Source organism: Passer domesticus, chromosome 16, assembly GCF_036417665.1.
Source record: "Passer domesticus isolate bPasDom1 chromosome 16, bPasDom1.hap1, whole genome shotgun sequence".
Taxonomy (NCBI): Eukaryota; Metazoa; Chordata; class Aves; order Passeriformes; family Passeridae; genus Passer; species Passer domesticus.
The window spans coordinates 1,072,660-1,087,190 of record NC_087489.1 but is presented as its reverse complement, the minus strand read 5'-3'; the positions used below and the strand labels follow the sequence as shown (position 1 = coordinate 1,087,190).

Below are 14,531 nucleotides of genomic sequence, written 5' to 3'. Positions count from 1 at the left end.
TTTTTGAAAAGTTCCAAGAGATGATGACTCCACCACTGCCCTGGGCAGCCTGTGCCAGTGCCTGAGCACCCTTTCCATGAAGAGCTTTCCCTAATATCCTATCTAAACCTCCCCTGGTGCATCTTGAGGCCATTTCCTCTCATTCTGCCACGTTACCTGGGAGAAGAGCCTGACCCCCACCTGGCTGCACCCTCCTCTCAGGGAGTTGTAGAGAGTGAGGTCCCCCCTTGAGCCTCCTTTATTGCAGGCTGAGCCCCTCAGCTGCTTCTGGGGCTCCAGCCCCTTCCCCAGGTCCGTTTCCTTCCCTGGATACATTCCAGCCCCTCAATGTCTTTCTTGTCACAAGGAGCCCAAATGGACACAGCCCTTGAGGTGCCTCAGCAGTGCCCAGCAGAGGGGATATCACTGCCCTGGTCCTGCTGCCACACCATGGCTGGTACGGGCCAGGTGTCATTGGCCTCTTGCCCACCTGGGCACACCTGGCTCATGTTCAGCTGCTGTCGAGCAGCACCCCCAGGGCCTTTTCTGTGCATCCCTGAGGCTCTGAGTGGCTGGTGGTGGAGGAGAGGGGCCTGCCACCAGCAGGTGGCAGCTTGGTGGCATCAGGCTGGACACACGGGGAGAAGTGGGTGCACTGTCACCTGGAGGTGTAATGGTCACCCATGCTCCACTCAGGGCTCTGGGATGACACCATTAAGAGCCCTGACCCAGACACATCCCAAGGACACCTTCCTACATCCAACATCCCTCCACCAGCCCAGAGCAATGGGGACCACCGCTTTTGTCTGTGCAGGTACGCATCCTAAAGATGCACCGGCAGCAGCAGTTCTGGGGCAAACACAGGTTTCTCGTTCCTTGAGGGCCATGTGGGGGTTGGATGCTGAAGCAGGGGGATTCGGGCACTGTCAGAGGGCAGGAGGAGGGGCACAAGCTCCGTGCGGGGTGTGTGGGGAGCACGGGGGGAGAGCTCTGACAGCTGTCACACCCCTGCCACGCCAGTTCCTCCCACTAATGCCTGTGTCACCGGCACATTACAAGGCAATTAGCTCCCGTTTGACAGCCAGCGAGACAGATGATGAGCTGCCCTTGATCAGCCTTAAACAAAGCTTTGTGCCTTGCACAGCCGGAGACTCAAAAGCCCCAGTGGAACCTATTCCTCTAATTGCCAGGCGTGCAGTGACAGCCGCGCCCGCTCCCAGCACCACAAAGGGCTCCCCAGCCCCGGCTCCTGCTTATTAGAGGCAGCTCTGGGAATTACTTGTTTAATAGACTGCTTGCAATGCAGAGCAGACTATTTGATGTCCAGGGGAAACAGGAAAGCAGAGGTGAGCAAGCAAATACAGCAAGGAAAACTCACACCAAGCCAGTTCTGCTCAAGCTCTCCTCCTTGTGCCATCTGGTAACACCACTCCTGCTCACAGCATCCTGCTCTGGGATTCAGCAGCCTGTTCCTGAAAAGCTCAGGAGTCCAGCTCCTTATTCTGTGTCCAGGGAGGCCAGGGCTGCACGTACTTTGTGCCCTCCATATACCAGAACTTTTCCAAGCCCAGGCTGGGCAGGAGAGCACTACATGGAAGAGATACTCCTAAAGGTCAGGACAGAACAACTGCCCTCTGTCTCCCACCTGCTCCCTATCTTCTTTGTATTGCTTTTGTTTCCCTGTTTATGACTAAATTAAAGAGCTGGCTTCCGGGCCCATGGCTGTGCTAGGGAAGGCACACAGTCCCCTGGCATTGATGCTCTTGCAGGGGCTGCAGGGCTATGCTTAGGAGGAAGGACAAAGTGCACCACCGAGGGCTGGCTCACTGTGGGATGAGTTTCCACGGCTTCTGGGAAAGTCGTGTATCTTCCTCCTCCTTCTCCTCCTCTGTGTGCCGTGATCCCGGGCTCTGTGTAGGCAGGAGATTTCTGTTGCACTCCTCTTGGCTGTCATGGCCTTCTCTCCTGTGTGGGGAAGCAGCAGCGATGGGAAGGCACAGGGAGCTCACACCAGGCCGGGAGCCATCACTCAGCCAGGGGCGAAGCACCACTGCGGCCCCTCGCTAATCCCGTCAGCCTCAGCCGACCCCAAACGGCCTTTGGGAGGGACTGCTATCACTCCCTTCAGATTTTCTCCTTCTTTTTGACCTAGATTTCACGTTCCAGAAATAGCTTTCTCTGACATACAAGCAGGAAAGGGATTAGAGGGAGAGCGTGTGTGTGTGTATATGTGTGTGCTAGGGAAAGAATTCTGCTGCATGTTCCATCAGTGTTTTCAGAGGAAAAAAGGGCACTCACACACGTTCTGTGATGTATTCATGTGTCTGTGGGACAAAAAGAAATTCATGACAGCTGTTTCTGTCCACATTTTCCCATTCATTTTTCACCTCTGATCTTTCCAGTGTTATTATGGAAAATCCACCACCGCCCTGTGCCCAGCCAGCGCTCCCTTTTCCCCCAGAAGCTGTGCCATGGCCACAGCCCCGCTCTCGGCTCCACCCCCAAACCCAAACCATCCCTGTCTTTATGTGCCTGGCGCTCTTTGCTGCCAGGTTTCAGCACTCCCACAGGCAGCACTCGGGCTGTGAGCTTGCTGCCTGCTGCAGGCACATGGCTGGCACACAGAACCAGCTGCAATGGGTTTGAGCCCACAGAAATGCCCAGGTCCCCAGGAAGGGGAGAGCTGCAGCCACACTGTGGGATGCTGTGCTGGCACAGACACTGGAGGTGAGCACAGCTCCAAGGTCCTGGCCCTGCCTTCTCCCAGCAGGGACCATCTACAAAGGAGGAGAAACAAAGGCAGCTGCCAGCATTTCCCTTTGCTGGCATGGTCAGAAAGACAAGTCCTTCTTGTTGCTTGCTTTTATCAGCTTTGATAGCAGGAAAGGGAGTTGGTGCTGTCCTCGTGGGAGAGGAGAAGCCAAAGCACCAAGGGGTGCCTGAGCTCACTCAGAGCCTCTGGGAGGGCAGCACCAGGAGTCCGTGCACAGTGCTGTGCCCTGCCCGGGAGGAGAGCTGGCTGGAGGGCATGTGCCAGGTACACAGACTCCTGAGGTCTGTCCTCAGGCAAGGGGCCTGGTGGCATCCCCACGTGCTGGCCATCCTTGTGACCCAGATGAGCACAGAGCTGCCCTGACATCAGACGGTCACAGGTGCCCCTTTGTGTCCCCTCTTTTGGTGATGCTCAGCCCCTCTGCAGCTCCCCATGGCCACAGGGCTTGTGCCATCGCTGGGGAAGTCCCCGCAGCAACCAAGGACAGCCTTAGCTGAGACAGACACACTTGTGTCAGGAGAGCAGGGCTGGGTGGGGTTGAGTGAGGCTCTGCAAACAGCCTGGAGCATTTTCAGGATGTCAGACAGTGCAGGCAAATGAGGGTTTCTTTGTACGTACGTCTTGGTTTGGTTTGCTTTTCTTCTCCTTCACAATTTCCCATTATCTTTTCCATCTCCCTAGCCATGACCTGGGTATTTCTTAGGGTTCAGGAAGACACTGGCAGTTCAGAGCTACCTGGGAGACCCTGAACTGAAAACAAGTTTCCTTTTTTCCTTGGTAGGCAGCAGCGTGGGGAGGCCCTAGGCTGAGGGGTCCCAAGGCTCAGGGCTGACTCTGTGACCAAATTCTCCTTCAGCCCCATTGTGCTGCTGCTTCCAAGAGCGGAAGCAGCAAATCCGCAGCGATTCTGTTGCTGAATGCCGAGGGCGGCGGCGGCTCGGTCCTGCCTGCGGAGCCGGCAGCCCTTGAGCTCAGCGCGCTGTTTCCCACGGCGCTTTGATCGCTCCTCGCTGCAGAGCAGCCCTTCTCCAGGTGCTGGGAGCCCAGCGAGCCATCAGTAAATCCCAGCACCGAGGAGTGATGGTAGCAGCGAGGGGCCGGGGCAGCACACGTTCTGCTGGCAGGAGCCTCGCGGCAGCACCGGGGCTCGCACGGCCACGGCCCTGCCCGGGGCGCGGCACCACCGGTGCCCGCTGCCCGTCTCGGTCAGACGCCACACGCAGAGCTGACCCCAGCCCCGGCCCAGGGGAGCCTTGTGCTCATCAGCTCCATGTGTCAGCACAGGATCTGGGGAATAGAGCTGAATGCCCCTGCAGCACTCAGCGTGGCTGTGCCCGGGGCGCAGCCCCGGGGGGCTCTGCCCAGCAGGTTCTACTCGTAGCCTGCATGCTGTGCCAGCCCTGCTCCCCTCCACGCCTCTATCCTCCATCAGCCCTGCTCTGGCAGCCCTAGGGGAGGCACAAAGCACAGCCCCAACACACCGCCCGCACCCTCTGAGCCTCCTCTCCCCATGCCCAGCGGGGCACAACTCCACCAGCAAATCTGGGACCGGGGGAAAACACCCACAAAGGAAACCTCCTCGTCCCACTTGTTCACTTTCCACGTATTTCCCTCTGCACGGGAGGGTTCCTCTGGGCGATGCTGCAGGAGGTGCGTGGCGGCAGCGCTGCGACCCTGCACCCGCTGCCCACGGGGGTCCCACCGCGCCCGCTCCGCGGCTGGAGGGGGACAACGGGACGGCTCTTTCAGCCAAACCCGCGTTTGCGCCTGGGTGGGACCGCGGCCGCCCTGGGGAAGATGTCACCGCGGCTGCCGCGACAAGGAGACAAAGCTCCCGCGTGGGGTGGGAGCGGCGCCCGCTTTGTTCGGCAGCTCTCGGCTCCCCCCGCGGCAGCTGGGGCAGCGGCCGCCGCGGCCCGTGTGCCCTGTCGGTAGTGCCGGGGTCCCGAGGGCCGCCCCGCGTGTCCGGCGGGGCGGAGGGACCCGCGGGGGTGGGGGCGCGGCGGGGCGGGCTCGGGGCGGGCCGGGGCCCGGGCGCGGGGCGGGCCGGGGGCGGGGCGGCCGTTTAATGCGCGGCCCCGCCCGGGCGCGCGGCCGGAGCGGCGGGCGGGCGCGGTGAGTGCGGCGGCGGATCCGCGCGTCTCCTCCCTTCTCCAGCGGCGGCCGCACGAGCAGCCGGAGCGGCCCCGGACCGCGAGCGGCCCCACCGGCGGCTCGTCCTCCTCTTCCTCCCCTCCGCGGGACTCAGGCCGGGCCGAGCGCCCTCGCCCCGCGCCCCCCCCGTCTCTCCGGTCCCCTCCGCCCCTCTTTGTGTCTCCCATGGCTTTGTGTCTGGAGCTCCTCAGGCAATGTGAGTGACCGCGCGAGCGGGGCGCCGAGCCGGGCCCTGCATGGCTGCGGGCGGGGGTGCCGCCCCCTCCCTCCCTCCTTCCCTCGCTGCTGCCGCTGCTCCGCCGCTTGCCGGGCCCGCCGCCCCTTCCGCTTCCCACGCGCGTCCCGGGCCTCCGTGGGAGCGCCGGGGCCGCCCCGCTCGGCTCCGGGCTGGGCTGGGCTCTGGGGGCCGCTCCATCCTCCTCCTCGTCCCCCGCATGTCGCCTGCGCCGCGGGGAGCCGGGCCGGGCGGGGTGGGCGCTGCCCGCTGCCAGCCCCGCTCTGTCAGCCTCCGGGGGCCGCGCGGGGTCAGCCCGGTGCCCGGCTCGGTGCTTCAGGCCCTTACGGAGTCTCTGGGCGCCGCAGGGAGGGAAGCGGCCCTTCACGAAATGGGTTCCCCGCCGGGGGACACGGGCCCTTTCTTTGGAGAGGCGTCCTCCCCTGGAGAAGAAAAGGGAATTGTCTGGGCGAGGCACGGAGCTGAAGGCTGACATTTTGCAGCGCAGCGAGCTGGCACCTCCCGGCCGGAGCTGGCTCTGAAAAGTCTCTTTTTTTAGCCTGGGAGAACAGGTCCTGGCTGAAGGTACCTGGTGTGGCAGCCCAGCCTCGAGCCCGCCCTGTGCAGGAGTTGAGGCTGAACCCCTCGGGATTTAATCGCAGGTGCAGCCCGGCTTTAGTGTGCCTTGCAGGATGGTGAGGATGTTGCAGTTGGTTGTGAGCAGTCAGTAGATGTAGCTTTTAATTTCTGCTCCAGTCTTAGTTGAGAGGCTCAAAAAGGAGAATTGTTTGCAGGATGCTGATGGTAGGGCTAATATTACTTATTCTGCAAACACCTTGACCCCAGGGTGTGCAGGAAATGTCTTTGAGATGAGAATGGAATTAGGACCTCTGAATCTTAGGCTGTAGCTTGTCACTTGGGGGAGGAAGAGAAGAAAAGGGAGGAAAAAAAAACTCCACAGCATGTGGCATTGAATCCTAAAATAAATTCCAATCATGTGGGATGATAACAAGCCAGATTGCCAAGTCGTGTAAGTTGGCAGACTTGATTCCAGAGGGTCCAAATTACTTTGCTGGTAATTGCTCTTCCAACAGGCATTTGGTGCTATGAAGTTACATGTTCTTGAAAGTGTGGAGAAAATTGTAACTATTGGTCAAATTCAATCTGTTTGGCTTTCAGATAAGTATTGTTGTGTGTCTGCACCCACGTACTTGGAGGAGGGTTATCTGCAGAATTTATCTGTTGTTGGCAGGTGTGGAAAACCTAAAACCTCATCTTTAAGGTGCAAATGCCGAACTGCCACATGCTAATTTTGCATCTAGCTTGCTACTTCGTCCCACTTCTGTGGTGGCAGTGTAGCTTTGGGGTGCAGCTGAGGGCCCCAGGATCTGGGGAAATGCTGGAGTGTAACTACTGTGCACTGTGCCAGCCTGGAAAGGACAGGGAGACCCTGGGCAGTGAAGGTAATAATGGAAGAACTTGGTTTCTGTGAAATGCAGGTTGTCTGTCTGTAGAGTGCAGTGGGATCTGGCAAAGCACAGTGTGCCGGGGGCCCCACAGCTCCCTGTGGAGATGTAGCCGGTGTCCCAGCACACGCTGCCAGCTTGTTTTGCTCACAGCCCTGTGTGTCAGTGGTTGGGTGCTTGATCTGTGTGTGCAATTTGGCTTTGTGGACACTTCTGGCTGCTCAGCTCAAGGTTATTCTGCTGCTCCAGCCTGACGTGCAGGAGACCTGCTGCTCTGTGAGCGTGTTCCTGGCCGTGTGTGCTGCCAGAGCAAGAGAACTTTGAAAACTTTTCATGGGTAACTAATGACAGCTTGGTGTTTACAAACAGCTGTGTGTCAGTTCTTGTCTCCTGTATGGATTTTCTTGTTGTTTGAGCCCAGACTGGGGTGGTCTGGAGTGAGCTAGTCACTGGACTGTGTGAAAGTCACTGTGGCACTTTAATTTTTCTCATAACCCACTTCACGCACACCTGCAGAGGGGAGCCTGCAGAGCCGCGGTACAGCAGGGCCTGGTTGTGCCTCCTCAGCTGATACTCTTGCTCTGTGCAACCTGCACAACAGCCTCAAATATTTTTTAATGGATTGAAGAGACATAATTGGATTCAGAGCAGTGCAAGTTACAGGGACATATGTGAGTTGGAAGGATTAAGGCTGTGCAGGCGGGTGGCCTTGTTCAAGAAAAATCCCCTGTAATTTCTGCAGTGAAAAGTTGTCAGTGTGTTTTCTATCAGAGCAGATTTAAAAGGGAGGGGAGCAGTGCTAAGTATGATTGCTGTTTGCTGTGAAAGGCGATTAGAGTTCAGGCGTCGGATAAAGTTCTGTGAGGGCTGGAGCTGGGAATGGTCCATTTGGGTCTCGCCAGAAGTGCTCATGGAAAAAGAAGTTTCTTTCCCTTTTCTCCTAGTCTCCCACCTGGAGAGAAGTGGGGTGCAGTATGACACCAGGGTTTAACATAAGCTTCCTTTAAACAGGCAAAAGTTAAACTATTTGCAGATGAGCCAGTTTAGGAGAGGTGAAAATATTCAGAATTCTGTCCACTTCACTTTGTCTTGCAGAATTAATTAATTAATTGCTGGTCCTTTGGTGCAGATCAGTGCATTAAGTACCAACTTTCTGTCCCCTGGAGAAGCAAGAGGAAACTTCTTCTCTGCCAGGGTCTGGCTGGTGTATGCAAAAGGCATCATTGCAAAAGTATTTGTGATTGTCACTGAAAACTGTGAGGTAAGTGCTCAGATCTATCTGCCCACATGAGTCTGGTCTCTAATTAAATGGGCAGCATTAGGTAGGGCACTCCCAGTGTTTACATAGCCCAATGTGGGCTGCTGGTCTGCAGTCACAGAAGGTGACAAGCATTGCTGGGGGACTTAATGGTCCCCCAGGACTGGAGACTGCTCCATTTCTGTAGAGGACAGGGCTGTGGGTTGTGCACTGCCAAGCTTCTTCCAAAATTTCTGTACATCTAGGAAGACGTCTGAGTTCTGCTTCTCTCCTGCTTCCCGCCTCCTTAGTGTTGTAGTGTGAATTGCCAGTAAAGATAGAGGGGCACATGCACCTGCTGGGACACAGGCAGGGTGCTTGGTGCCTGCGCAGGTGCTGCAGCATCACCTGAGCAGACAGTGCATGCAGAACTGGGTTATCCCCTCTGCTCTGCAGGGTCTAGGGGGGTGAAGTTTCTCTGGGAACACCAAGAACATGAAACCAGTCTCTAAGGGGTCTCACCCGAGCCAGGCTGTAGCTTGGTGCATCAGACAGCAGTACTTGAAAAGGATACAGTGAGTGTGCATAAGTTTTAAACCTTAGCACTAGTATTTACATCAAGGGTGTGTTGACAGTCAATCTTGTGTATCCCATTTACTGCTCTTCATTAAAACATCCAGGTTTCACTGCAGTGAAAATCTTTTCACTGCGGTGGAATCTTTTCTGAACCTAGTTTCAAGAGATCAAAGTTTAAGCTGCTGTTTTGTCTCTCCAGTTTGAAGTTTGACCAAGAAACTTGAGTGGTGAATGTTTCAAAGGTAAATTCTTACCTGTGGTGCTGGTCTGTCAGAGCTGGAATTAAAGTGGAGATCAGAGGTTGCTTATGCCTTTCTGCTGATGCGCTGTCATCGTGCAAGGTGATGTTTGATGAAAGCTGAAAGCTATTTAGGAGTTCATAAAAGGGAATTTATTACAAGTTGTTTTCATAAGATTAGTCAAACTTCTAAGTATTATTTGTCTTGTTTTGTTTCTATTCTGGGAGTGGTTGAGATCTACCTGAACAGGGCCCAGCCAGGCATCTGCTGTGTGCAGGAGGGATCTCCAAGCCTAAACTTCATACCCAGAGTAGACATATCTAGAGCTGCATTGAATTACAAGTTAAAATTGGGCAGTTAAAGCATGGATACTGCATCCCTCTTCGGCCTTACACATAAGCCAGGTACCTGTATCTGAAGCCAGAGAAGGTGTCCCAAAGGCTGCTGTGGAATTGTCCCCGAGGGATGCCTGGACCCTGCTGCAGGCCGTCGCTGAGAGCTGTGTCCATGCTTGGCTGCCAGCCTGGTCAGGGCTGCTCCCTGGAGAACAGCGTGTGCAGGACAGGTCGTGGGCCTGCCAGGGCTCTCGGGTCACTGGAGTGGCTGCTTTGTTGGGAGCCCTCCTTTTCCTTGTTTGAACCCTGAGGCTTTTCAGTCCCTCAGCGTGCCCCAAACACGGGGTTACACCATTTCTGTGCAGGAACTCTTCCAGGCTTTGGTGCGCTCTGTTGAGCAGCTGCCAGTGCTGCCAGTCTGAGCTGCCACTCCAGCAGCAGAACCAAACTGGGAATTCTGGCCTCTCAGCACTGCTGCTCTGAGCACAGCAAGCTCCCTGGCAGTGCAGGACTGCTGTAATGCTCAGCCTTGTACTGCCTGGGCTGGTGCTTTCCTGGGGAGAAGGGGACTTTGGGGAGATGGATACTGGTGGAATGGAGCTGGAAAACTTCTCCCAGTGCCTGAAATGGTATTTAGTCTGATCCCTTGGAAGTGTAAGGGTGTTGGACAGTGCTTGCACTTCCTGAGCTCCTGGTTCTGGACAAAGCAGCTACTTTATTTCCAAAGTATTGGGTTTTAGTGATGCTTAGGTTTGCAGCGTGCCAAGTGCCAGGCCTTGAGCAAGGAATCCTGGATGCTGGGAAGCAGAGCCCTGCTCACCAGCAGCCTGTTGCCTTGGCCACGGTGCTGCTGCTGTTGGCCTTTGTTCTTGGCACAGGTTCAGTGTCAGCGTTGCTGTCACCCTGCAATCTCCTTGCTGCTGCTCGACCAGCAGTGTGGTGCCACACATTAACTTTTATCACTGCTCCTTTGAGGGCCCTGTTGGAGATGAGTGCTGCAGAGCACCCAGGTGCTGAGAGGATGCTGCCAGAGCAGCCCTCCAGGCCCTGCTCCTCGCAGGAGCTGCTCTCACACGAGTCAAGCACTGAACCAGGCTGGCTGGGGAATGCTTTGGGGAGGGCACACAAAAGGCCTGATGGAGCTGTGGCTGCTGTCACCGTGCCCAGGTGGCTGCTGCTGTGACTGCTGCTCGCTGTCACAGCCGTGTGAGGGTGTGCTGAACACAGCTCTGACAGCCACACGTTCCCTCTGACCCACCGGGGCCCTGTGTGCGCCCCAGCCAGAAGGGATCCCTGCATTTTGGGTATTCATCTCTGGGATGCTTTAATTCCTCTTTGTAGTGCATCCAGGACTGATGAAATGTGCGGGCTTAAGAGATAAAAGGAGGAATGTCTTGAGTGGCATCCTCAGGGCAGGGGCCAAGGACCAGCCTCTGCTCCCAGGCAACCAGCAACAGGATGAGAGTACACTATCCTTAAGCTGTATGGGTTGGACATTAGGAGGAATTTCTTCACGGAAACGGTGTCAGGCACTGACCCAGGGACACGGTGGAGTCCCCGAACCTGGAGGTGTCCAAGGAAGGACTGGATGTGGCACTCAGTGCTCTGGGCCGGTGACAAGGTGAGGAGAGGTCACAGATCAGACTCGGTGGTCTCAGAGATGTCTCCCAGCCCAAGTGATTCAGTGACAGCAGGAGGTGGCTGGGCCTCTGGAGCCGTGAGCTGGGAGATGCCCAGTGCCTGCTTGCAGGATGGGCCCAGAGCGGATTTCCCGCGGGTGCACAAACGGCACGGGAGCGCTGTGCTGCTCCGGGAGGGGCCGGGCTGCCGGGGCCGGGCTGCCGGGGCCGGGCTGCCGGGGCCGGGCTGCCGGGGCCGGGCTGCCGGGGCCGGGCTGCCGGGGCCGGGCTGCCGGGGCCGGGCTGCCGGGGCCGGGCTCCCGGGGCCGGGCTCCCGGGGCCGGGCTCCCGGGGCCGGGCTCCCGGGGCCGGGCTCCCGGGGCCGGGCTCCCGGGGCCGGGCTCCCGGGGCCGGGCTCCCGGGGCCGGGCTCCCGGGGCCGGGCTCCCGGGGCCGGGGTGGCTCCGCTCGGCCCTGCCCTGCCCGCCGCGCTTTGCGGCGCCGCGCTTTGCAGCAGGGCCGTAGGGCGAGGCGAGCCGGGCCGGGGCTGAGGGGCTGCCCGGGACAGCGGGGCCGGGCCGGGGCTGAGGGGCTGCCCGGGACAGCGGGGCCGGGCCGGGGCTGAGGGGCTGCCCGGGACAGCCGGGCCGGGGCTGAGGGGCTGCCCGGGACAGCGGGGCCGGGCCGGCTCCGACCGCCGCTCCCGCAGCGCCCTGTGCCGTGTCAGTGTGCAGGGACACAGCCCCAGGCTATCACCCCCTTGTCCAGGGACGGGAATGGGGCACCCTGAAGGGGCCCAGCCTGGGGAGAAGGCGGCTCAGGGGGCTCAGCCGAGGTTTGGTTGACAGGATGATGTTCAGTCACAGGCCGGACCCAGCCTCAGAGGTCTTTTCCAGCCTCATTGATTCTGTGCCACAGTGTGCTGTCCAAGGAGGACGGCGGCACTGTCCTTTCCCCGTGCAGGCCGTGCTCAGTCCCACAGACAGCAGTGCCCGGCTGGCACTCGGCAGTGCCCGGCGCGGGGCTGGGTGCCCTGAGCTCGCTGTGGCACAGCAGAGCACAGCCCGGGCTAGGGAGCCTGCCTGAATGGAGCAGAACCAGGCCAGCCATCGCTGCTGGTGGCAGCAGTAACTTTGAAGCACTGTTTGCCTGCTCCTGGCAGCGCTATTTGTGCGCTTACCTCTGATTTTTTTTTTAAATCTTTTTTTTAACGGCTCTGAATATCTTGGGTGTTGAGGGAGGCAGCTCTAAAAATAACTTTAGAGGCTGGTTATTTCCAAAGCCATTTTTTTCTGCCTCTGCCTGTTTCTTTCCCTTCTGTAGCTGATGGCTTTTTCTACTGCTGCAAGGCATGGTTCACATAGAAAATCATGTTTTCTGCTCAGTGCTAGTTCTTGCTCTGTTAGCAAACATGCTCTGGGTGTGGGTGATGGTGTGTGCAGGCAGCAGGTGCATGTGATTGCAGATCTAGGTGCAGGAGCTGGTAAAGCAGGAGCACAGGGTGCAGAATGTACTAAAGCACAAACACAAACCTTTTGAAGGGTCTCCACCGTTTGGAAATTGGAGCCACTCAGGTGCCGCTCTGCAGAAGCCGTGTGCCAAAAGGTGTCTCGTCCTTGCACCAGCTGTGTTCAGAGGTGACAGTCTTGAGGAAGTCCCATTTCTCAGGTGTGTGCCACAGAAGGGCTCATTTTTAATGGTGAATCCCAGCAAGAACCCCAGTCACTGTTAACTCGAGTTCTGCTGCTGCGTGTGAAATAGCCTCACCTGACAGATGCAGGGTCTGGTACAAGGGTTATGTACAAAGACTCTCATTTTGGGATTAGGACCAAAAAATGCTTCTGCAGAGGTTGTTGAAGGCACCTGTTAAATCTAATTTATCCTAATTCTTACGGTGTGATGCTTTTCAGCATCTTTTTTCTTTCTGAGGCGACTCAGTTTTGGGCAGCCTGTGCCTCTTATCACAGAGCAGCTGCCAAGCAGATTGCTGCCCTGCCTCCACATGCCATGAGTGTACCAGTACTAGGGATCTGTGTGCTCTGCCTGCCCTGGCAGCACTGCATGCCTCGCTTTCCCACAGAATTGCAGGAGAGGAGCACAACTGGGCAGCTCCAGGAGCTGTGGGAGGCAGCGTTACCCGGGGAGGTTTAACCTCCAGTGTGCAGAGTTGCTGTGCTCCAATGGCTTTGTTGGCTGCTGCTCTCCTTGCTCCAGGTGCCCTGACTTTGTGCTGTGCCTCACACCTTCAAGCTTCCTTTCTTGGGAAGTTTGTGCTCAGCTTGTTACCGCCTGCTGCAGCTTTTAGGCTGGATTGAGAAAAGAAAAATCTGGTGAGTGTATGGCATGTCCATGGTGTTTAATGGGCTGAATGCATGGCCACAGTGGTGGTGCCTCAGGCTGAGAACCTGACTGTGGAAACTCCAAGCAGCTCTGGGGAATTCCCAGAGCTGTGTTGCTTCTGGCCTCTTTGGAGCAATGGAGCAGCTGCCTCATCTGTGGGAATGCAGCAAGTGCTTCCTGATCAACCTGCACCGTAGGATGGGAAGTGCAGATCAGCTGGAGTCAGACTTGGCACTGTCATGGTGCTGCTGGCTCTGGCTGAGATGGCTCCTGTGTGTCTCTCAGTTGGAGGTTGCAAACAAATCAGAACAGAAATTTAGAGGGTCCAGATCTTGTTCATGTCATCCATTCCAAACCCCGGGTGTGCTTCATCCCTGAGGGTGGAGCCTTAGCTGGCGTGAGTCACTGTGCATTGGCGGCCTGGGGTTGGATTCTTTTGTATGTGCCCCCACACACACGTGTGTGCTGATTGTGGAGGCTGAAAGGCACCTCAGCTTGGGTGCTCTGCTCAAGCTCAAGAGCTGAGCAGCCTCCTGAACGTGTGATCAGGCTCCAGTGGAGAGGAAAGCTCAGCACGAGGGGAGATGAAAAGCGATCTCTTGGATCCAGGCTGTGCTCAACATTCTGTAGACCTGGGAATGCAGCTAGTGGTATCATGGGTTTGCTGGTCTAGAAGGGATTTTACATATAGAAATGGTTTGGGGCTCACCTAGCAAGCTAAAAGCAAGCTTTTCGTTGTTACAACCGTGTCTTTTTTATAACGGCTTCTCTTATTTCTGCTAATTACTATGGTTCCAGCCACAAAAGAGCTTTCTTGTTCTAATTGGCCTCCTCCTGTTTCAATTCAGTTGTGTTGCTGTGTCACCATGGAGACAGTGTGATGTCACGAGATGTGGCATCACTGAAAAGTGGCTGGGAGGCAGTAGCTCATGTTCCCCCTCACCCCATCCACCCCAGTAATCAATAGCTGGAGCAGAAAGCAGAACAGCTCAATAGGCTTCAGGGGAGATACGGAGCTTTGAAATGAGCCTGAATTACAGCTGTGATTTTAAGGCTGTTACCAGAGTGGTGGTGGCAGAAAAGATCTCATATACCCCCCTTCTCAAAACTGTCTCCATTTCCTCATGTGTCATTGAGCTCACCTAAATTAATGCCAGGAAGCCCCAGATGTCCAGCAGTTGCTGTGCTGTGGGCCCTGTTGTCAAATGCTTGTGGTGCCAAAAACCCAGGCACCCACTGGGTCACATCCTGGGCATAGTGCATAGTGCTGCTGGGCTGGGGGACAGTACACCGAGCTGTGTCAGCTCTGACATCAGTCAGAACAGCTGCTGTTTCACCAGGATGTGACTTGGAAGAGCTTTTTTGGGGGCTTCCTGCCTTTCCAGCACTCCTGAGACAGCTGTCTCCTCTGTGGAGAGCACCCAGTGGGGTGAGCTGGGTTATGAGACCAGGAGAGCCAGCACGGTCTGTGTGGGCTCAGCAGAGGCAGGGATTTAGCAGAGAACTGGCCTTATTTCTACTGTGGCTTAGTTCTACTCTGCCAAAACCATGGGAACTTCCTGTTTCCTGAAATACCATGATTTGTCACCAAAACCCTGTG

The 14,531-nt window shown here is 56.8% G+C and overlaps 1 protein-coding gene and 1 long non-coding RNA gene across 12 annotated transcripts in view; one reads left to right on the top strand and one right to left on the bottom strand.

Annotated features, from left to right (window-relative positions):
• The window catches only part of DLGAP4 (DLG associated protein 4), a 144,506-nt gene that overhangs the window by 100,039 nt on the left and 29,936 nt on the right, over positions 1 to 14,531 (top strand). For 2 of the 11 annotated variants that reach the window (XM_064391691.1, XM_064391689.1), the window contains exon 1: positions 4,819 to 4,867. The exons of 6 other annotated variants lie outside the window; for them this stretch is intronic. Coding sequence is in view for 1 of the 5 variants with exons in the window: in XM_064391687.1 (XP_064247757.1) it covers positions 5,072 to 5,102 (31 nt within the window). In the remaining 4 variants the exon portion in view is untranslated. 3 more of the 11 variants (XM_064391687.1, XM_064391690.1, XM_064391692.1) reach the window with 2 other exon arrangements.
• LOC135282152 (uncharacterized) lies at positions 12,931 to 13,936 on the bottom strand. Its single transcript, XR_010348460.1, has 2 exons — positions 13,641 to 13,936; positions 12,931 to 13,563 (listed from the first exon to the last, which is right to left on the bottom strand). It is a non-coding gene; the product is annotated as an uncharacterized LOC135282152 (long non-coding RNA).